The 27,215-nt window shown below is 45.3% G+C and overlaps 1 protein-coding gene across 4 annotated transcripts in view; it reads right to left on the bottom strand.

Moving 5' to 3' along the window:
- Window positions 1–20,411, bottom strand: part of LOC119210529 (complexin-1-like) — a 29,904-nt gene extending 9,493 nt beyond the window's left edge. Inside the window, exons 1-3 of one of the 4 annotated variants that reach the window (XM_037460630.2) lie at window positions 20,234–20,411; window positions 19,964–20,116; window positions 19,114–19,230 (exon numbers count right to left, since the gene is read on the bottom strand). In XM_037460630.2, the coding sequence (XP_037316527.1) occupies window positions 19,114–19,144 (31 nt within the window). In that variant the 5' untranslated portion in view covers window positions 19,145–19,230; window positions 19,964–20,116; window positions 20,234–20,411. Of the gene's footprint in view, window positions 1–19,113; window positions 19,231–19,335; window positions 19,507–19,611; window positions 19,757–19,842; window positions 19,908–19,963; window positions 20,117–20,233 lie in introns of those variants that run through there. The other 3 variants (XM_037460633.2, XM_037460634.2, XM_037460632.2) reach the window with 3 other exon arrangements.
- Between the last annotated feature and the right edge of the window lie 6,804 nt (window positions 20,412–27,215).

A 27,215-nucleotide genomic window follows, 5' to 3' on the forward strand; every position in this document is an offset into this window, starting at 1 on the left:
AATCTGCAAAAAATGAAGCCAATACGCCGATGACTTTGTTTCGTCACGATGCTCATGGGCTGACTACACAGGCTTCGTGTTGAAGGAACGTTTTCTTTGGGCCCTCCTGATGAGAGCTTCTGCTGCTGCTGCTGGGTCGGCCGTGACGGACTAGGGCGGCTCGTTTGGTGCCAGAGATCACAAGGGGGCAATCGCAGAACTTCGTAAGCAATTACTCCGGATTCATTGCAGCAATGACTCACGGAGGCTAAAGATCCACCGGCGACACCGATGACCCGGCCCAACCGCATGAGTCATGGGGGAGGTACGACGCATACTACTTAAACAGACACTTTATATACATTTAAATGTCCGGCATGAAATCATTTTAGACAATCGATAAACAACAATAAAACCGCTTTCCTTCCCGCCTTAATGCATACAACACGCACATAGTGTAAGGGTCATGTCCATCCAAATGCTTTCAGAGCTGTGGTCTGACGTAGAGCCATCATATGTGGCCCTGACCCACCGCGCCCACAAAGGGACTGGGATCAAGGCTTATTCGATTCCTCTGGGCGATTTGGAGGTATTCATGACTGTCTCCACATAACGCAAAGTTGTTGTTTGTTCAAGGGAAAACGTTTGGTATATAAGGGCTAATGACAAAGATCTAGTGGTGGGTTTTGATCTAAATAGAAAACCTTTATTATGGAGCGCGTCTGTGGACAGAGCGCAGGGCTAAGGCCCACCTCCCTCGTCTTGTTGCGCTAATGTTAGTATGCTAACAACGTTAGCATTTTAGCGTTGAAGGTTGTGTTTCCTGCGTATGATACGATGTATTCAAGATGAAGTTATCTTCCCACTTTTGTGTGTGAATATTGTGTTTGTTCGTTGCCACTTCAGTACCTTTTGATCGTTCCCTGAGTGATTTTAGTCAATAATTGGTAGCGTACCCAAAAGCAGCATCTGTTTCATCTGCTCAACATACGAAACAAACCGCAGCTGTAGACGACCACAGCTGACGAGCCCCTGAGGTCTCTAAAAGGGATGTTGTTGGTTTGGTTTGTTATTTCAGATTTCAACATGAATGGATATTGATTACGGAATTTGCAACCTTTAAGAAATTTGAACCTTTATCACGTTAGATCTTTCCGGCTTTTGAGCTGTAGTCATTACTTGCAAATCGGTAGTCCAAAGTTGAATTCAGCTGCAATGCAGTTTAGTTGCATATAAACATAATTGTTAAGATGCGGGGTTGCTCTACTACAGTTAAGATGCTACAGCTAATTTGCTAATATATTATGTATTATACTATTTTACTAACCGATATTTGAAGGTGTGGTAGAAACCTCACGAGCCAAATCAATCAATGAATTGTCCAATCATCCAAAGCTTGTGTTGTGCTGCTGCTGATCGCTTTATCCGCCAGTTTAAGGTACCTGAAAGCATTTATGTCAGCGCCCAAAGATTTGTTAAACTCAATAATAGCCTCCAGAAAATAAATAATTGGATTTACACCAATTATATAAACAGTCTTTCACTGACTTTTTGCATTTGTGTTTTTTGGCTCTGTTTTGTAGGCTCCGTAGGCGGTTTAAATAAAACCTATTCTTGTGAGTTTCTTCGCAAATAAGAAAGTGAATGTGAAAAATATCAGTGAGTTAGTTTCCACTCGGTTATCCACACCTTTCATTTGCGCTGTGATTTACTTCATCACACTTTAGCCTGCAAATCTTCACACACATTTGTATTTTCTCCTATTTATACACTCTCTGAGATGTGACTTCTAACACCCTGCAAGCCAATTAACAGGTTGACTTATTAACGGATTCCTTCATCTCATGCTGTGGAAGATAAAAATAAGCATCAACGAAAAATGTGCCAGCTCTGTTGGACGACTTAAAAACAGCAGCCTTGGATTGTGACTATGGGTTGTGTATGTATTCATAATGTACTTATGTGGGACAGTTAATATAATATGTATCTAAGCAAAAGGTAGATTTTGATTCATGTAGAACTGGATGTTATTCTTGAGAAGCCTGAAATTCATCAAAAAATAAATTATCCACTCACTACCATCGTGGCATCTCCATCTGTTTGATAATGATCTTTCAATTTAAATAAAGGTAAAACACCACTGGAACTCAAAAACCAATCAGTGAGTGGTTAAGAATCAAAGCCTTCTGCTAAATCATACCCTACGGACTATTTACAGGCTCTAGTATGTTCAGCTCTTCAAGCGGGTCGCTCACTTGGTTTAATTTCACCGGAGTTTGAATTAATTGTCAATGTAATAAACAGACATTGTGAAAAATCTAATTTGAATTAAGAAAAACATCATCCAATACAATCAAAATTAAATCATTAGGCAAGATAAACAGGTAGTGAAAACTTGAATTGAAAATTGCACCAAGACCTTTGGGAAAAGGTGATCTTTTGAAAGCTTCTAACGTCACCTTGTGGAAAAAGACTTGCTCGACCATGCTCGCTGGAGCTAGTGGCCGAGATGCTGCGGTCTCTATACTCAGCATAAGCACATTGATCCTTAAGGCCCAATGCTCGGCGTCCATTTCAACCCCCCCCCCCCCAGTTGTGTGCTTGCGGCTCCAATTCCACCTCCTGCCTCCGAGCTCTGATATCCAGAACCATGACTCAACCCCCTGGACGGCTCCGGCAACTTCAGCCTGTGAATCACCCCGACGGATCTATGGCTCCCCGCGGCGCACAATCAGCGTCGCTTCATCCTTCTCTGCCTCCCTCCCATCGATCACGATTGTATAATCTCTACGAGAGCTAACGCCATTATTCAAACATGAGATGGCGGGGCCGCCCCCCGCGGCTCGGATTCGGGCGGCCTTTTGACGTTTTCAAAACGTGCAAAATATGAAAATGCAATTCACGCCGATCCCTCTCACGGCCCGAGTGGCCGTGCACAGAGCGGGGCTGTGGGGCTCTGCACGGATCTGATTAGATCGCAATATCTAAATGTGCAGCCTCAAGCGTGCAAACACGTCTGCCACCCTGTTCTGTGCAGCCGTCGCTTGCATTTAAAACATGATATGCAATTTTGTAAAGTAGCAATAAAGACAAAAAACAGAAAGAAAACAGCTGTCACACACGGTGGAGTAAAAAGTTATAAATAAATAACAATTTAATTATATTACATTATAGTAAATACATAATCCACTTCTCGTGGCAGGATTTGATGGAATTGGCTCCTTAGTGTGCTTGATTTATGCACTTTTGATTAATAAAATCCCTAACAAGCAGCAACTTTTCTTTCTAAAAAACTACCTTCCCAAAATAAAACCGGCTCATTGGAGAGGTTTGAGTTTTTGTAAAAATGTCATGAATAATTCAGAATGATTTCAAGTGATGCGCATCTAATTTTGCAGAGAAAAAACCCCGGAAAGCTAAAATTCTAATTGTAAATTGCACCTTAAAATATATTCTGTTCTGGAAATATCAGCAAACTAGCACATTTGTAATAATATAACATGCAACTAGTTTGCATATCACACAATGAAACAACCTTGAAATACAAAAAAAACTCATGGGGATTTCAGATTGTACTTTTTGTACCGTATTCACCTGCAGTGGCCTAATAAAAGCCTACAAGTCCCCCTGCCTTGTTAGAAGAAGTAGACAGAGAGAATTGTAAATCGGAAAATCTAAATGGGTTCATACCTTTGATCCCTTGAATTCACTTGTCACATCTCCTGCATGTTGAAAAAAAAGATACCAGGTGTTCCTCATATTTTATGCACTTGGTGGAGACTTGGTGAACACAAAAGAAAGTCAAAAGCGCCGCGGCTTCAAAGCCGAACCGGCCGAAACACGCAGCTCAAGATGAATAAAGGCGTACGAGTATGCGAGCACCAGCAGACTTTCAAAGCCTCCACACAGAGAGCCAGCTAGCAAAACTCCAATGTGAAGTTCCACTTCTGAATTATTCCTCGTCATCCCATCTGGAAGCACGGTGACAGTTGGTCATGAATACGGCAGAATTGATTCACACTGTGAATAAAAGCCCAATGAGCCCAATCTCTGGCTGTCTCTTTCTGCTCTGAGAAACCCTCCATAGAGATGGTGTGATAGTGTGTAATAAAACATTTCCAGTCATAAAGGGTGTCAGCATTCAGGCTGGTGAATTTGCAGCCTCTCTGTGTTATTACTTTGTAATCAGGAGCGTGATCTGCTACGATCTTCTGTCCTCCGTGTTTGTCCGTCTCAAAATGATCCCTCAGTTTGGTTTGTTGTTTGTTGCAAATGAAAAAGCACGAAAGTCCAAATATAAAGTGGGGTTTTATCCACCTTCAGCAGTGACAATTGAAATTTTGATATCAACCAATATTATATGTTATTATATATACAGATTCTAAGCATTCTGAAGGTACTTAGGATTGTTTGGGTTATGTTTCAGGAACCAGCGAGGTGATAAAATTCCAGGAAATGAACTGACTAAATACGGCAGAGCGGTTAATAAGACAATGAAACAGGACGTTAAAACCCTTGAAAGTTATCACAGTGACAATCATTCCATTCTTCATCTAATTGTAGAACACTGCTTAAGTTATGCAAATGAATGTGTTTAGCTTCTTCACGTTCGGGGGTCTTTATGCACATACAATTGTTTCACATGACAATTAAAATAACCCTGAAATTTTCGCTAACATCAACGTGCTGATTTTCTGATTGCGGAGCTTGACACTCGACGGATGCATCGCTGGATGTATGGAAGAACAGATGGACAGACACATGAATGAATGGATGGACGCATCGATGGATGGTGGATGGATGGATGGATGAATGAATGGACACGGATGGGCCGACTGATGGATGCATCGATGGATGAATGGATGGACGGACAGCCTGATCAACCAGTCCCTTTTCAGCTCATCCATCATGTATTGTGTACCTTTTTCTAGAGGGAATGGGACATTTTGAATTTCCAGCCAAAACAAATCGACCTTTTTGGGCTCACACTTTTCCTCCGAAAAGACACACCTCCTTCTCGCCACCCCGTGTGAGCGGCGCATAGTTGAGATGAATCTGAGTGCTTTCCTCACGGGACCATTTGTGATTACACCTTTTATTCCTCATGACCTGTTTAGCACCGAGAGCGTGACGTGGTATAACTACAGAGCGTCCAGGTGTGAAAAGTGTATGTGATCGCCGCGGAAATATCCCATCGTGCATTTCCCTTGACTGATTTTCAGTCATAGCACACGCACTGGCACACTTTCCAGCTGGGGAGATGTAGGAGTATTTCTAGATGTCCTCTGAAGTTTTCCAGGCGACCAGACCCCTTCCTCTCACACGGCTCTTTGAAGTGCTCCTCGGGTGAAAAAATAGCGAATGAGAGTGAGCTGCAAACTGAGAATTGAGGTCAGCCTTGGGATTCTCAAGGCACTCCTTGATCTCTACTCTTTGCTCCAAGAAATACAATCCCCCCGTGTGACGGAAGAGAGGGGGAGGCATGTGAGAATCGGCAAGACACAGGGAGAGACTGAAGCGGGGAGAAGACATTTTAAAACAGCAAAAAGAAAGTAAGAGAGAGAGTTTGAGGGTCGATAGTTGTCAGGGAGGAAAAAAAGGAAGTAGATCGTGACGGCGGGTGCTTGCGATGCTGACTCATCCGTGCCAGTGACCTTGGCTGGCAGAGGAAGGGGAGCTGTGCAGAATATCAATATTTTCTCCTCTACAGATGGGAGAGATTGGCCACACTTTAAACGTCCATAACCGCGAGTGAATCTGGTTGCAATGAGCTTAAATAAAAGGGTTTTTTTCCCCCGCTACTCTCTGTTGACTCGTCCACGAAGTCGAGAATGACTCTCCCCCGCCGGCGAGCGGCCTAATCGTAACCTCGGGGCTGCCTTTGACCTGTTAAAAGAGACCACACTTCAGGGACATTGTATGCGAGGAAGCAGGTGGTTTTGGGGAGCGTCCGTCCTGCTGAAACCTTAACGCACATTTTCAAAGCCCTTTGACTAAAAGTGGATTGCTGTTGTATGGTGGGAGGTTAGGTCAGGTCAGCGAGGACTCTGTGAGGTATTAGTAGACTAGATTAGATGGAGAGATGTTGTAATTCTTTTCCTCAGAGGGATAATCATTAATTCAGTTTATTATGTCTTGCCTTGATAAAATTAGCCCGTTAAAAAGAAGGGATTTAATATGAAGCGGTGCATCGCATGTTGGTGGGTTTCAGTCTTCCCAGTGGGAGAGTGGATCTACAGGTTTCATCTTCCCACGTATTACTTCTCCTCTTTGACCAGGAGGAGAAAAACATGCTCCAGAAAACATTAAAAAAACAAAAAAACAAGGGTGCTTTATTTTGAAATAAAGACGATGAGAAGCAATACAAAAAGCAAGTGTGAAATGCAGAAGTAGTTCCTTAAATTGGTTGTATCACAATTTTCATTGGCACGAATTCTTCAAATCAATTGTTTTTATTCAGTCGGTCTGCAGGGCCTCGATGCCGTCTGATGTCACCGACTGTTGACCAACTGTTGCCGTCTTTGAATGGAAATTCAAGTGCACCAATACTGTGGTTTCACTTGACCTTTTTTAACCTTTTAACCTATCACAAGTTGTGGATAGTTGATGATACTGTTAGATCGCTCGGATGAAACAGCTTGGACACCAGATCACGCACACAGTCACAATCTTTATACCCTTTATACCTTTGTACGGTTTCTGTACTTTTAATGGCTTTTAAGAATTGTTTTAAACGTTTCTTCGAGTGTCTTTTAATAAGTTAAGTTATGATATTTGATCTTTTTGCAGCCTACTGCAGCACAAAAGATGAAAAAAAACGCTTGACTTTCGGCTTTTAGAATTGGGGCAGCATGAAAAAAAGAAAAAAATGATGATTTGTCACATAATTTCAAATCCAATGTTTGAGCTCAGAGACTGAGCCAACAGAAAATGTGTCAGTGCCCAAGTCGTTACAAACTTTACACAATGACACATTTATGTATGGCTCACTAATCTTCGATTACCTAATTTTTTACATTCATAGAATGACATTAAAAAGTCTAAAGATATTGAGACAATTCTGTGGAAAAAGGTTTGTATTTGCGATATTTGGGATATTCTTTCTTTACTGATTGCATTGACGCTGCAGAACATGAAGTCGAGTCTCAGCGACGTGACGGCAACACCGCTGCAGCTGCTCGAGCGTCCCCCTTGAGGGGTAAGAACTCATTAATCAACACTTCTCGTGTCATGTGACTCAATATCATCTCTCTTTCATCGCCCCAGCTGAAATCATTAGCAATCAACTGCTTCACTATTAGCATACCATTGAAAATGAGCCTCTTTCTCATTTGCGGTCTCCTCATTCTGTGTTTTTAGTTCCATTTGGATGAAAACACGGGAAACGCTTTGGACCCTGATGTCAAAGTCCAAGTCGGCTTTTTGATTCCAATGTTAGAATGGTTTTTGGTGAAAAATGCAACAACAACAGGCCCACAGGGATAAAGAGTTATTGGGTCTACTTTGACATTTAGCGAATGCCATTTGCCTTTTGACAGCGAAGATTAATAAAGACGAACTTTGAGTCGTTGTTATGTCGGCATTATCTGCTTAATGCTTGTGGGCTTTTATTCTGCTCTTCTGGCCTTTGGGAAATGTTCCTTTGAAGCGCCGCAGAAATGGATTGTGCAGATAGCCCATCTCAATTGTTTTGGAGGACAAAAACTGGCACACATGTCCGAACTGTGCACCGAACTGATAACAAGGCTGCCAGTTCACGCCCATGATGGATTGGGAAATATGGAAAGAAAAACTTTGGATTGACATCCCTTCACCAACGTCCCAGTAACTGTGGGTGTGGTGTGAAGTCCAGCACTGAGTCAGCAATAGCCTTGAATACCTACGGAGGGAACGACCTCACAGCAAAGGGCTGTGTCCGCTAATCTATTCCTGTCGGTGTGCCCTCTGGCCACCTTGCAAACCCCCCCGGACACTGAGGTTGGATTCAATGTCTGGCGCCGATGTTAACGTCCTTCGCCCTCGGCCCTGACCCCTCTGTCGCCCCACGCGAACAAAATACCAGACTGCAAGCAAGAGAAAGTCTTAAAATTCATGCAAGCCAAAAAAATAGTCTGACATAAGTTCAGAGCCAGCTGCGGTAAAGCGTGAGGTTTAACATGCTCTCTGTTTTCCTATACTCTATGCTAAGCTAAGCTAACTGGCTGCTCTTCCTTTAGCAGTGCAGTGGTATAAATGGTCAATGGTCTTGTAAGGCGCTTTTCTAGTCTTCTGACTACTCAAAGCACTTTAACACTACATGACATCATTCACCCATTCACACCCATTTATACACTAATGACAGGACCTACCATACACAGTGGCACCTGCCCATCAGTAACGTTCACACACTATAGTCACAGCTAGAGGAGCAATGCTGGGGTTAAGTGTCTTGCCCATGGACACATCGTCCCGCCAACCCTCTGATTGGAAGACGGCCGCGCTCCCCACTCACCCACAGTGGTGTCAACCCTTTATAGATATTACTTATAGATAGGTCTGGTATCATGTCATCCCGCATGGCCCGCTAGCTCCCCTCGTTCACAGAGTGAACCAGAGCACAGTTTTACAACCCTGGGGTCCCAATCACGTCAAGTCCAAGATCCATCTCCTCCTCCGCCCACTTATGTTCAAACCTTGTGTTCTTCCCTTAAATTTATTGCAACATCTTTTTATAGAAGGACGTTTTTCACGAACCTCGACACCACTCCTAATTCCAAAGTTAGTTTGATGCAATTAACTGTTACACCCCGTCTGGTTGAGGTGTTTGGATTTTGTGTGTGTGGGGGGGGGACCTTAATGTTGTTTAGGATGGTCGTCAGTGATTCATTTAACCAGCTGTGTGAGCAGACTCATTTCAAGCCTCTCTCCTCCGCTGCCAGTGACACATTTAACCGTCCCCAAAATTGAGGCACTTGCCATCCAATTCACGTCGGCGAACTAATTAGAGCTGCATTGTGTCAGCTGGCTTCCTGTCTGTGTTGGGGTCTTTTTTGGTGGGGGGGGGTTCAGTGGCTGGGTGTCTTTCAGAGGACAAATTCGCTCTGTTCCAAACTGGCCTTCAGTGACTTTTTGTCAGCTGTTCACACAGCGGGAGCCTGCTGTTTAGCTAAGCAAATGATGTGAGAAAATACCCAATTCCTCTGTGTGTGTGTGAGAAAGCCATAAAATGACCCAGATGAAAATAGTTCAACAATTTCCTGGAAAGGAAATGCCCCCCTTTAGTGCCCCTTTAGCCCCCACTCGGTCAGAAACGACATAATGGCCGGGTCTTTTCGGACGCCCTCTGCAGCCCTTCAGGCAGAACTCTGCGGGAAGCTTCGTAAAGCTTTTCAAAAGTTCTCTTTCCCACCCACGGCAGCCCGGAAGCCCTTTCTCTGCACCCACGGCTGCCCAGCAGCCCTTTCTCTGCACCCACGGCTGGCGGGCCTTGCGTCCTACACAAAGGTTTACAGCCGAGCATCTCGCGGACTTGAGCTCCTCTATTCACGTTTCATGCTGAAAAGAAGGGCAGCGAGCTGTGGTCTATTGCCACGTTTCCTTTCTATGTCATACAACTCAAATTTTGTTGCTAAAAGGGTTTTGTTTTCAAACCTGATACAACTTAGCTTTTAATAGTCCCTCTTGGTCTTTTTTAAATTATAAATGCAGCACAGGTTGACTGGAACAAAATGCAATATTGTTTTAAAGGGATTTTTTTCCGGGTGGCAAGTAACAAGCAACCCTAAAGTAAATGCTGTGTGTGTGTGTGTGTGTGTGTGTGTGCGTGCGTGCCACACACCAGCGATGTATGAAAGCCCAGCCAGGAGCCCGCTGTGGACAGCACATTCAGCCTTTGAGAGCTTAGAGTCCAGATCGGCGAGTCGATTCCCCGGAGTCATCACCTGAGCTCAGGAGCCTGACAGATGACTCGGCGCCGAGGGGATCAGCACCAAAGGTCCAGCTCAGTAATCTCAGCACAACAAAAAAAAAAGAATGTGCCGGGGGGGGGGGGACAACACCCTAGACGGAACTAAAACGAATGACCTGGCATTAGGTCGCCTAGTAGCAGCCATGGCAACTGAATACACAGAACTCAACATTGGGAATCTGTTGTCATACGGATTGTAAAGTCCCCATGTGATTTGTGGGCTATACAAAATAAACGTACTTGTCTTAGCTTTGCACCACCACCGTGAACTTACTGGCCCATTTGCTGTCACTCCGCATACGGGCCTGTGAAGCCTGACGGCAGTCCGCTGTGTGGAGGAGTCAGAATTCGTCACGCGCATGGTCAGGTGGGCATTGGCAGGTGTTTGATTAGACGCAGTCGGTAGAGTTAGAGTCTGAGTGTTGGACCTCCGTATCGGCCACTTTAAGTCCTGCAACCACCCGGGTCGCCATGTGGGTGTTCTCCTCCGGCCATCATCTCCGGCCACCACCTCTTCCTCCTCCTCCGGGGCTCAATACAAGTGCTGCTCCTGTTGCACTGAAAGGAGGGATCTCCCCCCGGGAGACAGGTGGTGGGTGACGTAGCCCCGATCTCTCCGATGTGAGGGGGAGTAAGGGGAACAAACCAATAACCCACAGAACCATACGTGAGTGCACATATTTTCAGGATGGCTTGGCCCAGCAGGGATCCAACCACAGAGACCTTGGCAGCGTTTGGGACTGTTCAGGACAACTCGGCATACGACAGCCAGCGGGATACGAAGCTCGGCCTGCATGGACTGCAGGGGGGGGGGGGGTGACGTGCAAATTGAACAATACGGACTCATGAATCGGAAGAGAAGTAAAAGGCAAGAATTTGACAGAAATTGAAGATATTAATGAATGCATTAAGGATGGAAAAGACAAAACCTGCAGAAGTCATCCGCTTGGTCTTTAGGATCCAGACCGCTGCCGGCTTTTGTTCTTACCAGCTAATCAGGGAGTGATTTACACCTGGGGATTTAAACTGGCAAGATGGAAAGCCGGCAGTAAGCCATACAAGGTTCTATGAGGTTCAGATGAGACGGCTGGAGTGAGCGGCTCTCTCAGCCAGGACAGAAGCTCCGGCTGTGACCTTGAAACACGGCGTTCTGCTGCTGCTGCCACTACTACGCCTTTGTCTCGACCTCGGGCTGCTTTTCACACAAAGTCGCTGCTCTGCTGCTCGTCCTTCACACAGAGCCCGGCGTTGGGCGGATTGAGTCTTTTCTGCGTGTATTGTGTGCGTTGTGTGTGGCTTCAGGGGAACCACTCCCAACGCTCCAAGTCCTCGTTGATGACGGCGCGACTCAACGCCGAGGAGCGGACCGTCGCTTCATGCCAAGGCGACATATTGACAAGGAGGGGGGTAAGAGGGGGGGGGGGGGGGGTTGGCTACCAGACAGGGAGGTCAGCTGTTGCCAGATAATTACACTTTGTTCTCGCTGGCCAGCCGCAGCTGAACGTTGCATCCTGGAGCCAAGTGGAAAATTAGTGGTTATCGCAGGAGGAAGGACGTCACAAGGGTTATATTAAGGCCACGGGGGTTACTTTATTACTATTGGCTTGTAGAAGATGGATCCTACAAAATGCTGCTTGAATCATCAATAAAAGTAAGTAACTGTTCCCTAAAAATTATGTTTTAAGAAACTAAACCGCAACATAAAGACCAATATTATAAATGAGCTAATTTAGACTTGTTTCCAATGAATAGGAGTAATTGATTTTTTAAAATCTCTTTTGATCAGAATACTTTCGGATTCTGGGTAAATTTTAAATAAAGTCAACATTTTGTTCTGTGATAGCAAAGCGGCTAAAGCGTATTGTTGTATTACAGCCTTTTGCCACACACCCGATCATTGGAGGCTTGTGTGTTTCTATGTCAGACACACACACACACACACACAGTTAAAGAGACCAATTATTTCTGCCATCAAAGCAGCTCGGCCTTTGAAAAAAATGTTTCTGTGCTTTAAAATCCAACTTTGTGGTTTTCTGTAGCTCCAGCAGGAAGAATCCAGCTCAGAATATGAGCCTTTTTGTAACTTTCACACTTCAGTGGCAGAGCTGATTAACACTTATTGAAGTCATACTAAACTCCTGACACGTTTCCCCAGTTTCAGCTGCCCTGACCCAAACTAAACCGTCGCAAGCAGTGAAGTGCGGGTCAGCACAAGTAGAAGCTGACAGTGTGACGTTGCATAATGTAGGTGTGAAGATTCGGGCACAACGGGTGGGTCATTTCCCGCGCATTGGTGTGTTTTGCATGTCAAGGGATATCTGAATTATATTCTCGAGTGTCCTTGCATGAAAACATATTTTTTGCGGTCTGCTGCCCGGTGCATGTGCAGAGGTCGGCAAGGTTAACAGTGACTCAGCAATTCCTTGGCAACGTGCTTAAAAAAACGGAAGGAAGCAAACCCTACAGCGGCCATCGATGACTTCCCGTTGCCCCTTTATGTGTTTCTGTGAGTGTCACAGCAGTGGGGGGGGGGTTCTCTCAGCGGGCCACAACACATCGCTGACTCCTGCTGCCCTGAGTTCTCACAGCCCTGCCACTGCCAATATGTGTGTGTGTGTGTGTGTGTGTGTGTGCACGTACAGAAAGTTCCGGAATGCTGTTGGCTTCAACGACCTGCTGTCCTCGCCGATTCTTTTTTCTCTTCTTTTTTTCGTCTGACCTCCATCTGTGTGCTTGTCGACCCCGAGCTCACTGCATGTTAATTCCAGCAATTGCTGTGGAAAACACTTCCGTGTGATTGCGTAGAGAAAAAGTATGTATGTATTTAATTTCTCTTTGCGACGCTTTAAGGTTTGTAGGTCAAGTGTGCTCCGATTATCGGCCATCAAGGCTGGTCCTGAATTTGTTTGTCTAAAAAGCAAAAACGTACATACATTAAGTTCACAAATTGCTGCCCAAGAGCATTGCTGTCAGCATTAGGAAACTTCATTCTTTTATGAATCTGTTCTTCATCCATTCAACTATTCAATCAGAGGAGTCCGATCTCACAGTCTGGCGGTCGCATCGTTCGGATAATAAAAATAAAATAAAATTTCAAAAAAAGATTAATCAAGATGGAGGTCGATAAAAAAACTTTTAATTTATTTATTTATTTTATTTTTTTGGCAAACATTTCAGTTTGCTTTGGAACGAGATGAGATATAAAAACGATTTAGTCTCATTCTAACATACTTAAAGTATAGTATCTGGATCCTCTTTCTGCTCATTCCTTCCATTTGTGCAACTGACTCCACCCGCTGAAGACTTCACAGACTTTCCGTGTTGGAAACAAAGAGATTTGATGGACAGCTGCGTCGGCCACACGGGGGTTCCCTTTGCAGTTGTTGGACTGCACGCTCCCCCCCCTTCCCCTTCCTCCCCCCCGGCAGGCTGTTGCAGGGCAGATAACACCCACACATGGGAGAACGTCGATCAACTGTCACTATTGTATAAGAAAATAAAGTTCAGCAGTCTGTCAGAGTGCAGACGTCTGCAGACAAGAGGACCCGACACACATGAGAGCCGCGTGTTAAAGCCAGTGAGGAGCATCATTTGTTACGTGCTTACTTTTAAAAATAGGACATGCCGCTATTCAATTAGGAGATATTGGGAAACAGGAGGACACCTGCCGACAGAAGGTTTGATTTTACTCTTCGGATTGAATCCCACGGGTTCTGCAAAAGAGCCTGAAGGCCCCAAAACAGTCCCGGAAGCAGCTGACCCAGAACGAGTAAATAAAAGCACTTTTACCCTTTCAACCGATCGAAAGCCTCAGGGGGCTTCATGAGACGACCAAACTCAATCTTTTGGACACGTCCGCTTCTTTAGGACAGCAAGGTAACTTTAGTTTAAAACGACACCCCCGGGCCGTCACCCGGCTGTCACATGATTATGGAGCACACGGCGCACACGGAGTGACATGAAGACCTTCAGGGTGAGTTGCTGGACCATGATGGCAAATCAAATATCAATACATCAATCATCGCCAGACTGGCACTTCTTTCTTTTTTTTCATCTTGGCAAACGGACCATAAAGCAGGGGATGCTTCAGGGCGGGGCCACACACTTTGATTGACAGATGACCACAGTGTTTTTGTCTTACAAACTACATTAATTTAAACTTAGAGTCCTTAACTCAGTCAAATATTAAAAAGATCACTGGAGTCCAGTTTTGGTTCAAATAAGAACCAAATGAGTTCAAAACCTGTGATCTGCGATGAATTTGGGGTTGAAACTGAATGATAAACAACTGTGCTGTGCACACTGTGGGTGACTGGAGAGGGCTCATCACTGCACATCAATTCATCTCTGTTACATTGCCTCCCACCTCGGCTCATTTCTCTGAATTGGGTTCAAAAAGCCTAATAACCGCCATTAAACATTATTCCTATACGCCAAGTCAAGTGAGAGCCAGCAAAGTGTGACGAAACTCATTGGTATTGCGCGCAGAGACAGCCCACCCAAGCGCGAAAGGTATTATATGGAACCCGCCAGGAAGCGTCATGTTATCCAAGGTTAAACTCTTGCACGGTCTGACACGTATGTGAGAGGTCAAAATGAAATAAATAGTTCACACAGAAACCTTTTCTTTCAGAATTGTGCAAAAAAAAAAAAAATCAAGCAGATTCTTTGCACCTAAAGTCAGGGTAAAATGAACACGCAGTGATGTCACTGATGGGGAAAGCTACTGGGTTGTGCAAGCTTAACAAAGTGCATGTGTGTATGAATGGGTCCAACGGCTCTTCATGAAGACAAGAGTCCGTAGCAGCCTCATTAGCACAGAAAGGACGAGCGAGACTTAAGACGGAGATCGGTGAAGAAAAACGGGAAGATGAAGGGAAAAAGAGCCGTGGATGAGCCAAGAGGGAAGGACGTGCAGCAGAAGGCCTGCAAGAGCCACTGGTTTACAACCGTGGGTTTGTTTGAGTACGTCCTCACAGGTGGGAATGGACATTATGAGGGAAATGTCCATGTCAGTCTCCAAATCCAGACACGTTACCACTATATTATGCAATACAATGGCCTGCATTTTCCCATTTGAACAAGTAAACAAATAACAGCACACCTTTTTTATGCCACGCAGGAGTTAAAAATCTGCATATAGCCATAAATCCTCGAGGGCTCCTCAGTTTAATTTTAATTAATCCTTTAGGATAATGATGTCATATCTCCTATGTGACCACACAGCCAGAGCACAGCCTCATGCAGTATACTGAATATTTTTTTTACATTTTCACAGCTACACTATCAATGTGTGCCACTTTACAATCAACGTAGGTTTCCATAGCGACACATTAACATGAGCAAGTGTGTAAACATACTCAGCAGGGAACATTTAAAGAGGCGTTACCCCATTTATTCTATGAATAGAATGGATTCTGTTTATTTCTTCAAAATATTGTGTCTGTTGTTACTTTAGAAATCCATAATATATATATATATATATATATATATATATATATATACATATATATATATATATATATGTCCTCACGCTTAAAGGCAGCGATACTACACAAACATGGCCCTTCGTATGAAAGAATCTTGAGTGCATTCGATTTAATGCTCAAATACAACACGGTTTGAACATGAAATGCAGTCATGATGAGATAATAACTGGAATCCAAATCTGAAATGGATTGGCAGCAGCGTGACTTATTTTATAATAGTCCTCCAAAAGATCTAAATTCAAAAATTTGAAAAAGCATTGATTTTAGATATGCTAGTACAATGCCACTGAATACCTTTACATTTGCTATGTTCTTGTCTATATGTATATATTAAAGCATTTATCTATGTTATTACTACATGTCAATGTCATTTATCTTTCTTTTCTACATCCTCAGGCTCTCAGTCTGGACACTTTCTCATTGAATTGAATGAGGAAATGTGTCCAAACTGTGTGTTTGCATTCAAAACAAAGGCTCTGCAGCAGAGGACACACCTCCTGTTATGACCCAGCGTTATTTTCTGTTTATTCACACAAGTTTATCTTCTTAGAGAAGGTTTACGTATGTGGCTCGACTGCAGAGTGACCTGAGCCGGTCCCGTCTTACCGTCTTACCAGGCTCATCTTACCATAACCAGCCTGAACCATAGTCACTCCTTCATGAAGAGCCATTGTGGAGCTCAATGGGACTTAGACTGTCACCATCTTGACATTCTAGTCCAAAAACAATGCAACCAAAATGTCCTCACTTTCCCAAAATGTCCTCAAACTCAATGTCTGTAAGTCACATCGGTCCTCACGAAGATAGCGGTTCAGGTAAACACACACACACACACGCACTTACGACTACGGAGTCTCTCCGTTTATTCGTCACGCATTTTGCTTTCTCACTCTTGCCACGCACAAGCAAACAGTAAATCACACAAGCACACACACACACACTCGCTTCCCCTGGGGCGGCCTGATTGAGGTTCCATGGCCTCGCCCTTCAGATTTACTGTAATCGTCGATGGAAGGAGGGAGAGAGGGAGGGAGGAGAGAGAAAGCTAAACCAACAGAGGGGAAAGCGAAGAGGGGAGGGAGGGAGTGATGGAGTATTAGAAGAGATGGTTGGGGGGGGGGGGCGGAGGAAATTTGGAAGAGAGAATGAGACGGCAAAACGAGACCGAAGACGATGAAGCCCTTGCAGAGAAAGAAAATGATAGAAGTAGGGGAGGAAAGATGAGAAAAAAACCATCTCCCATTACGGTCCAGAGGGCAGCGCCACTCTCCACCCTTTGCCATCAGCCGCTGATGATATAACACCCCGTTTTAAAGATCAATTTGTCACCTTTCATCTCCTCCCACACCTCATTCTCCTCCTCCTCTTCCAGCGGGGCTCAGGTCAGAGATGCCAGAGGAAGAGGAGGAAGAAGGTGGAGGAGAGAGGAGCCGGAGTCGCAGCTTCGAGGCAAAGTGGTGAAAGAGCCGACTCCTATTCACAAGCATTTTTGGATGATTTCATCCACAACATATTCTCCCGTCTCCTCTTGCGTGATTCCCTCTTCTCACAATATGAAAACTACAAACACACACACACACACACACCCTCTAACTGCCCTGCAGACTGAATACATTTTATTTTACTTTTCTCCCTACTCCCGGTTGTATAAAACCGTGGTTTGAGGACTGCAGCCGTCCTTAAAGGGGTCATTTTCACTACATATTCAAGGACCCAACAAGTGTTTCTGCATGCTTTAAAGTTTCAACCCGAGAAAATGATGGATTCATGTTCATGCATAACATTTTCCTCATCAGAAACTAAATGGCTGATGATGTCTGTGAAGAGATGACAATGAGATTCCCATGATAGTCGGCCAGGAGAACCGCACGACCCGTTGAACTGTGACGGCGGACAACTCCTCTGCGGTCTCTTTTTGGGGATCTGACAGAGACGGTGTTTCCATTAATACGTGATAGCTGACAACTGCTGTTATTCATGAACGTCATTCATTTAATAGACACCATTAGAATGTGGAGAAGTTAGTTATTTCAAAAAGTGTAGTGACGCGTATTGGAACTGTTCCCTCCGCGAGTCCATTCGAATTACATTAAATTCATAGAAAATGGGAGTTTCTTTAAATGCTTGTTCAACCACATCCATGACCACGCGTGGTCTGCTGTACTTGTGAACCAACTAAAACCACCACGCAGCCCTTTCCGACCTCCCGTCACAGACCGGTGGCTCCGTCTCCCGGGCAGGCCATCCGTCTCGTGGAGGCCATTAACATGAAACGTGATCCACGAGTTCTGATCTACAGCACGTCCTCGGTGCCTCGAATGAAACTAGTCGCAGACGGGAGCAGATGGGGTGTGAGTGTCGCCCTCGGAGCGCACAAGAAAGAGGGAAGCGAGATAATAACCCACGGCTAATCCACTGCACACTAAAAACTCGTTACTCCTGAAGAAGAAAAACAAAAGCATCTCGCCCCCCCCCCCACCCCCCCCCCCCCCGCCCCCCACCCTCCAGGATGGATGGGAATACTCCGCCTCCTTTCTCTCATGTGTGAAATTTCCTTTATGCACAGTTCAGCGGATTTGACTCGTCTTTATTGAGAAGTTGGTTGTTGGGCACCTGCACTAATGCAAACACACACACACACACACACAGCTGTTAATGAAGGCAACAGCGTTCTATATTTTTAAATGTATTCCTCTCATCATGTCTGGTAACTACTGGTTGCCATACATGATATAAATATCTATTGGCAAACTTGATGTGCTAAACATTTCAATTAATATCAAGCCTGCATGAAACAACCGCCCGGAACCAGCAGAAATTAAAACCCTTGCGCTATGAAAGGCTGAACTCGTAATATTCAAGCCCAAGGTACCAAGTTGACCCTTTATAACCTTCAGAAAGCGATCAGTGGACGAACTGAGGAGGACTAATCAGACCCCACCATGTGTTTAAACGTAGGTTTAAAGAGCACACCAACAAAAGCACAGCAGCATTGGGTTTTCTTCCGCTGGGTGAAAACCACCGAGGCCTTTTCACCTTCCACTGCACCATCTGCATATTCACATATAATCACAACTTCACACCCTCAAAATTCATTACACTGTTATGTTAATCTCATGTCAGGGGAGTCGCTGCAGCACGAGCAATTAGAAAACCGTTCATGCCTGAATAAAGATTAGATCCTGCCTTGATTATTGCCCCCCCCCCCCTTCTCTTCAGGTGGAAAATGTGTACGCAGCATGTCGAGATAAGAGTCGCTGCAGCGTCCGGCCCGAAGGCTTCCACGCCGAGCGGGGAGACCGTCACCGAGCAACTGCAAGGACCCGCTTTGACGCCTCTGGGTGGAAGCAGGTTGCACTCAGGGGGGACATGCAATGCCTGTTTGACCACAGCGGCTCAGTCGACGTCACAAACCACCAGCCTGTTACATGGAGCTGTACTTAGTGTTCCCCCGAGGGGGGGGTGGGGGCTACTGGAGAACATGCATATGCAAGAAAACCAGCAGCAGATGTGGAGGAAGAACACAGACAAGGGAGGGAGACGAGAAAAAGCTATTTTTGAGTGGTATGAGTGGCGTGTCAATGTATGCACATCTATGACGGAAGGAGACAGGAGAAAGTTTGGGGGGGGGGGCTGGATTTAACCTCCAGGAACCACCATCAAAAAGATTGGAACATGCGAAAAAAAGCTTGACCTTACCTCCCAACGCTTGTTTCATTACGAAATTCATGGTGATGGCTTTTAATTCCCTGCCTTCTTTGTCGGAGCAATGTTACAATCAAGTGCGACAGAAGTAGAAGTCCTTTGTGGCCAGATCTGTGAGGGAAAAAAAAATTAACATATATTTTAAGAAAGCAATAATCCTAAACTTCATATTGCATCAATGAACAATACAACACGTAGTATGGTAATGGATCGTGCCTTTGCGTAGGATAAGGAGGTCACTATAAACTCCCTTTACACTACTACGGGCTCTCTCCCCATTAAATATTTAAAGAATATTGTAGAATGGATTTCTGAAAGGATCCCACGTAAAGCTGCAATCACACATCGCATTGAGACTCGAAGGATGTGTGCGCGTGAGGCTTCTCGCCTTCCCTGAATGTACTAATTGAAGGACACGAAAGGTCAACGGTTCAAACGCAGCCCGAACGCAACGGAAAATACTGGAGGAGAAAACGCCATGAACCCACAGACCAAATCACCGCCGCTGTCTATTTATTTTCTGTTGTTTCTCATCACGTGGTAAAACTTTGCACCCTCCGTTGAGAGGGAGATTTGACAAAGCCGCCCCACTCCGGCACCGAACACGCGCGGGTCTGCAGACCGACGGATGCGTCTCCGCGTCTCGCACACAACGCGGCGAACGTGCGTTAGGGCGCGTGCGACCTGCCCGTGCATTCGCGCGCACGGAGACAAGAGACGTACAGGTGGGGACGGACGCGTTTCCTCGTTCCGAGCGCAGCCTCCCGTTTCAGCACCGCGGTGACTGGATAGCTCCCTCCCTCCCATCCGTACCCCCGATGATTCGCGTCCAGCATCGATTTACCTTCCGTCCCGGCAAACTGCCTGGAAATCCTCCTCGCACACTCGCACGCACGCACGCACAGGGAGAGCAGATAACTTCTCCCGCAGAAACACAGCAACAGCAGCAGCGCAGGGTGATCTAACTGCTCGTCCCTCGCATCTCCGGCTCCCGGGGCTGGAAGAAAAAGAAGGAAAAAAAGAAAAAAAAATGAAAAAGGGACGTCCTTGGTGCCCCCCCCCCCCCCCCCCCACCCGCTTGCGCGCACACACACACACACACACCGATACTCACTTACACCGCCACACGTAGAAAGAGGAGGAGTAGGAGAGGTGGAGGTTTGAAGCAGCAGCCGTTCACGCCGTGATGGGAGCCCTGACTCACTTGGAGGGATGGAGAGAGAGAAAGAGAGAGAGAGGGAGAGAGAAATGGAGATGGAGAAGCATCCCACAAGCGTCCTCCTGAACCGATGAAGACAGATCAATTATTCAGTCCCGGCGCTGGCTGGCTGCTCCGTCCTACAGCCCCCCCCCCCCCCCCCCCCCAGCCACCGCTTCTCTGCAACGGGAATATGGTGGGAATGGGAGGATATTTGTTGTGGCGTGTGGCCCTTTGTCTACCAGCTGTCCCAACACAATGGATGCCATGTGAAAAATCCATCCAATCCCACATGGGTTCCTCTATGATGCTGCCGTAGGGAATTCCGGCATGTGCTCTTTATCCCGAACCAGGTTACTTATAATATTGTATGTGACTCCTTCCATGGTTTTTCTCAACATCAGGCCGTGTCGGTGGTGTGCACAGACGGTGTGAGGGGCAGGGGTAAAATTAAAAGATGAGGCTCCTGATACCTGAGGCTGTAACCCCTCTGACGGGACCTGTAGAGAAAGACCTGTAGCTATAGCTTTTTTCCTTATCCAGGTATTCGTGGACAAGGAAGAAGCACTCGCTGGGTCCAAATAAAACGAGATGTTTCCCTGTCTGAAGCAAGAGGTTGTTGATGTATGTACACACCATCACACATGAAGTATACTTGCGTACTTCAGTGGCTAAACCTATGCCGTTATTTTAACCCAAACGTCTGCATTCGCCGCAACCTAAATAAATATTTAGGAGTAGTTTTCATGGTCTGAACTGAAAAATATTAGCGAAATTTGACTAAAATGACTATCTCCTTGGTCAACACAATGTTCAATGGAATCAACACAGGATGCTCTCTGAGATAAGTGCAACCTCTGCGTAAAGGTAGAGACTCTCTTGGGGTTCAACACATTCTAATTAAAATCATAACGGCAGGATGGCGACTCAGTTTCTTTGCCGTTGCATCTGATTGTGACAACGTACACCAATCGACATTTTCTTTAGAAAAAGTCACATAAACAATTCAACATCTGTTTTAATTATATTCCTTGTCCTCAGTGCCTTCAAAGGTCCTCTTGCACTCTTAAAACCGGCTTCAGATTTTGAGAGTGTGCCGAGGCAGATTCATCCACACGACACATAAATATTGTGTATGGTCTCGTTGCACTTACAGTTGGAAGTTGTATCACAGCTCTGTGGAAACCATGAATGGAACCAAGTGGACAGTATTTCCGTTGTGGTTTGATTAAGGAGAACGCACACGGTTTTATTGCAGATTTAAAAGGTCGAGGCCGTGGAGGCTGGGAGCCATGTGCACAGCTGGGAGTTGTTCCTTTTGTTCTCTCTGGGAACAAAACAAATAGATCACTGCAGTGAGTGACGCATTACAGAGACCCGGTAGGGGCTAATGTCTAATGAGGTCTGTGGCAGAGCAATGGCGTGCAAATATGGACACGGTAAAGAAGAAAAGTTACTATCAATATTGACACAATTCACCTCTGCCTGATTCCTCCTCCCGGGGTTGTAGGGACGACTAATGGCAGGTAGGTCAGGGCTAATTAGAGGGACCAGGTGTACGTACGGAGCTCAGTTTGTTTGGAAAAGCAGGTAGAGGAACTCTTCAGTGGTAGCAAACCGTCGGTATTCGAATATCTAAATATGTGAAGTTTCATCTGAACTCTGAATCGTTTGCTCTGTTGCCACTCCGGCACATTACCTGTAACGGGTGGGGTAGACGGGTGAGTGTGATTGGGTCGACGGGGTGAATGTGACCAGCAGGTGTACAGAATGAACCGATTAGGTGGAAATGACGGCGCTGTGACATTAACAGGTCAACCTGTGGATGAAGAATGAGCTTGAAGCCCAGCAGACGTGATGGGATATCGAGCCGTAATGCCATTTGAGCCCTTTTTGTTCCCACCTCATAACATTTTTCTCATTTTGTCTGAATCTAGCAGAGAGCTTTAACGCTCAAAGTGTTAAATAATTCTACTCTACCCTAAAAGATGATGTGTTCTGCAAATTTATGCAAAGCCGTCTTGCCAAAATGTCAGACCCTGCACCCTCAAGAGCCGAATCTCATTCAGCCTCCCATTCGGCGCTCACCGATGTTCTTTGGTTTCCGTGATTTCTGGGAAAAATCATGCCAACTTCGAGGCACTTCACTATTCAGCTGTAGAACAAGGACTTGACATGTTTCCTGGAATTAGGCCGCACGTAGAGAATTTTAATCCCCGCTGTCGTTTTATCTCACTCGCTCACTTCTTTTGAAGGAACATCGGCAACAACAAGGTTGATCAGCGTGCCAGGCTCCCGGTAATTAGGCCTCCTCCATCTCCCACCAAGGTGTTTTCCCTAAATACCGGGGCTGAGGCAGAGACAGAGTTGAGCTTATTCAAAATTCTTTCAGAGATGTCCTTGCTCAATGTGAAATGAAGGCAAGTTCACCGAAACGCTAGCGTGAACCCGTTTAAAGCAGCAACGGAGACGCTTTGATATTAAAGTCCCTCGTCTTAATGTCACAAAACGGCGGGGACTGCAGCGGAGGAGGGACACGGTGAACTCTGCTGTGTGGTTTGGACACTGGAGGAAAATACCTGCTCACCGGTTCGCAGTCAGAAAAGTATTTATTTTTAAGTGACAATTTTCATCCGGACCATATTTTCATGTCTTTGTGGTGAGTATCAGGAGCCGGATTCCGCTCCCTCTCGTCCCTCTTTTCCCAGTAAGCATCAGAGACCAGCTGGACATGAGCATGCTGTGCATTTCCTGTCCTTCAACTTCGAAGTGACCCCTTCTTTTCTTATTTTAACCATATTTATTAAAGAAAGTCATTTCAATGCTGATTTCAACGCCCCCCCCCCCTCCCCTGCAGACTCCACCCTGGTCGCCGATGAGTCGGTGTGTGGATGGAGTGAGGCTGAAAGAGGTTGTTACGAAGGCACAGATGGTAAGGCACAGTAAAATTTCATTTTGCGAAAGAAAGTGAGAAATCTACTCGAACGAATGAAACAGCAAACTTATACATTACACTCCTCTAAAATGTACACACTGTGAATCCAATGTGTATTGCAATGCCACCTCTGTCCCAAACCTAACCTGAAGCAATATCCCCGAGAACAAAATGTGGACCTCACTTCCTCCTGGGTCCACTCTTGTTGTGCACAAAAACACACCATCACACACTCGCCTCCCCTTCACACAAAAACACACCATCACACACTCGCCTCCCCTTCACACAAAAACACATCATCACACACTCGCCTCTCCCTCACAGGTACTCCCCTGATGTCTTGTTAATTCAACCCAGACCCACTCTAATGCACTGCACTCTCCTATCTTGCCCTTCTCCCGATATCTTGGTTCCATTCCTTTTCACAAAACAACACACACACACACACACACACATGCACACGCATACACAGGCCCGTGCAGGAGGAGCGGTAATGGCACCAACATGTGAGGTTCCCCACTGACCTGCACTTGCTGCTCCGTGTGTTTTAAGGGGCGAGGTGGCGTGTGCGTCTCGACCTGCGGCTCAGCCCAGACGTCCCCCCGGAGAGGAATGACGCGGAGGGATAACCTCTCGGGGAGCGCGGAAAGGTGTCGAGGCCTCGTAATGCGACAGAACGATTATCTGAACAAAACTACGTAGTCAACAAAATGGAAATAGGAAACCAGAATGAACCAATAAGTTGATTTACTTTATTATGAAATTCACTTTCATTATTACATCTCTCACCAGTGAGTTCTGCCTTGGAGTTTTTTTTCTTTTCTATTATAGAACCATACTAGGGCCACTTTAGGTAAGTTTATCCCAGAGGTGTGAAAGCAGGAAATGTTGTAGTTTAACAAGAATTTCTTCAAGAATTATTCTCTCGGATGAAATAGTAAATTTGGCGTATAAGAATGTCTTTATTGTTGCTGTGTGTCATTTTTACACCAAGTATTCTGTCCAGAATGACAAAGTACAACAGCAGGGCCGCGACAGGTGATGTAGTATTAAGTGTGAGAAAGAGCCGTATGGACAGCGGTTCGATTCCTTGCTCCTCCTGCCGTTAAGGGGCCTTGACAGGAAGTAATGAGTGATAAGCTGAGTGTCGTTTAAGTCAATTAAAGCACGCTATGCACAGCTGGCAATGCTGTGCATTGATGGTATAATATTTTCACTCTTAATCATCTTACCTGTTCTCCAAAATGTTTTTGTTTTACTGGTGTTAACTTTGCTTTTGCACCCACCGTTGAATTAATAATGTATCACTCATTAAATCACTAAATTACCAGACGCTGTTGGAATACCTGCGCTGCTCGGAGAGGTTCTTCTCATTTCTCACTCTGAGTTCGATAGGACGCTTGTTACCGTGCTGTGGAGGATCAGATATCTTCTGAAAGGAAAAGCTTCGGGGACCCAGACGAAAAAGAAACAGCTACACAGGCTCAGCCTAATTTGACGGTTGCTCTGAGAAATGACAAGAACTTCTTTACAAAAGTTTAGCAGAAGATTCTCATCGCAGTTTCCGATGCTCTTCTAGCTACAAATAGTCAAAGAGAACATCTTTCTGGTGTGAACATTGTGGAATGTGCATTTGTTCGATTCAAGCTCTCTGTCAGTGTGAATAAAAAATCCTTTCCCACAGTGTGCATCGTATAAGTTGTATATGTGTTGCTGTTTCTCATACGATTCTCTGCAGTCTTGCAGATCCGAACATTTCCCAAACGTTTCAGCGCCATTTGTTCTGTCTCTTTACCTTTTCTAAAGTCTGAGAAGCCGCTGAAGATAAGTTCTCACCTGGTGGCTTTTCCTAAAAGTTGGCTGCAGATTACAGCAGCTGTATCAAAAAAGGACAAAAAGGCAATCGGACCTGGCATCAGTCAAGTCTGAGGAGGTTTTTACCTTCTTGATTGTCCAGTCCTTGCGATTTCTGGCGTGAAAACCAAAAAATGTCGCGGGGTTACACGTTAAATCAGGCTGGAGGCCTTTTGGTTGATTCCCAGAGGCATGAACGGATGAAAAAATGGACAAACTTTTTAGGAATTTAATTGATTAATACATATGGATACATATGTTTTCAAACCTTTCAGAAGCTTAAGGGCTCTGCTTGAAGTCTTGTTCTCCATCAGGTAGAGACACTTCCACGCAGCGAACGCCTGGATAACCGCCAGCCCCCCCCCCGGTATAACAAACGACCAGTTTCCCCATGATGCATCGAGCTGTCTCTGTTCCCCAGACGTTTTAATTAAAATAATCAATCTGGAACCCACCGGAGGTTTGCGCGCCATGCCCTCATATTGCATTAAAAGAAATTATTATTATTGAGCAGCGGCTTGTTTGATCTTTTGGGAAACTCGATTTTGTCAAATCAATTTATTACGTTTGAGAAAGATTTCTGAACTCTGAAGTAATATGGCTTTCTTCCGGGGTCGCTGTGTGCACAATCCAAAGTGAGAAGAAAAGGACAGAAGTGGACGGCGCATTACGTTCCAAAGGTGGGAGAATACATTAACGCCTGCCGGGTCGTGACATTCGGGCTCGCAGCATCACCTCGCCGATGCACTCGGGCTCAGCTTTCCTCCTCTTTGCATTTGTCAGACCCGTCTCACAATGCGAGAACATCAAGGCCGGGAACATCTGCTCCACACAAAAAATAAAAGACTGTTCCAGAAAACACAATGTGCAGACAGTAAATGGGCACATCACTCTCCCCAAATTATGTCAAGCCTGAAAAGTAAGCAGCGGTGGAATAAAAAAAAATACCCAAAAGGGGGATGGAAAACCTATTTTCTCCGTCCTGCTGCCTTGTCGGATCCATTAGGAGCCTTAAGGTCACCGAGGCCGTCATCACACAGCCTCCATTTGATCCGGGCCGAAGGGTGAAATCTTGTTAAACCTCGTAATGAGCAGGAAACAATCCCCAGAAGCCACACAGATGGCGGTGGCCTTTCCTCCCCCCCCCCCCCCCATCACCCCCACGTGTTGCAGATTCCGGAGGAAGGGACAAAGGGGCGGGGACGGGGGGCCGGAGGAAAGCGTGCAGGGTCAGTGCAGCCCGACGTGTCGCTCCCTCTGCTTGTTTATGTCACGCCGCGAGACAGCGAGCGCTAACAAGGGCAAAGGGCGGGAAGGTCGCTGTCGTTACCGGAGCATTCACTGGAATGGGGGCAAATGGAAATGATCCGTGGTCCCATTCATTTTCAGAGGACCGAAGCGAGGATTTTTAACTTTTCCTCATTAGTACACCAGGACTAATGCAGTGTCTTTAGAGTGGCAGAACAAGCTGAATCACATCAGCTTTTTCAGCTTTTTCTTTCACTACTTACTCTGCTGTGGTTTGCTTGCAACCGTCAAGTGTTTCTCTCGTTCCCCCTCTTTTTCTTTAACAGATAAAAGATCATCTTACCCGCAGTGAGTGGCGAATGGGCATTCTGAGGAGCGCTTTAATGTTCGACACAATATGAAGGGTCTGAATATCCTGCTTTGTCGGGGTGGATAATGTATGCCATTAGTACTCAAGTGAAGGGTAGAGATATAACATTAAAAAATGAAAATAGATGAACCCCGAAAAAAAGAGAGAGTGCAACAAATACTGCGGCTTCTATGACAAAAGTGAAGTAGAGCAACCAAGAGATATTGTTCTTCAGATGCTTTGGATTCACAGTATTTGGAATATTGTGTGTTAAATATCCCAATGAAGTAAAAGTGCATTTAACTTACTTAAAATATTATTTCTCAACTATAGTTTGAATGATATTGAGTTTTGTATAAAAACTTTTTCAAATCAGCTAGTATGAATATGATGTATCGACTTGTATTTCACATAACCAGTCCCGGTGGTGATGATGTGACTTTTAGCAGATAGATAGACGTGTAATGCAATGTCAACATGACGATTCAGGAAGAGAGAAAAAAAACTAATAT

Source organism: Pungitius pungitius, chromosome 2, assembly GCF_949316345.1.
Source record: "Pungitius pungitius chromosome 2, fPunPun2.1, whole genome shotgun sequence".
Taxonomy (NCBI): Eukaryota; Metazoa; Chordata; class Actinopteri; order Perciformes; family Gasterosteidae; genus Pungitius; species Pungitius pungitius.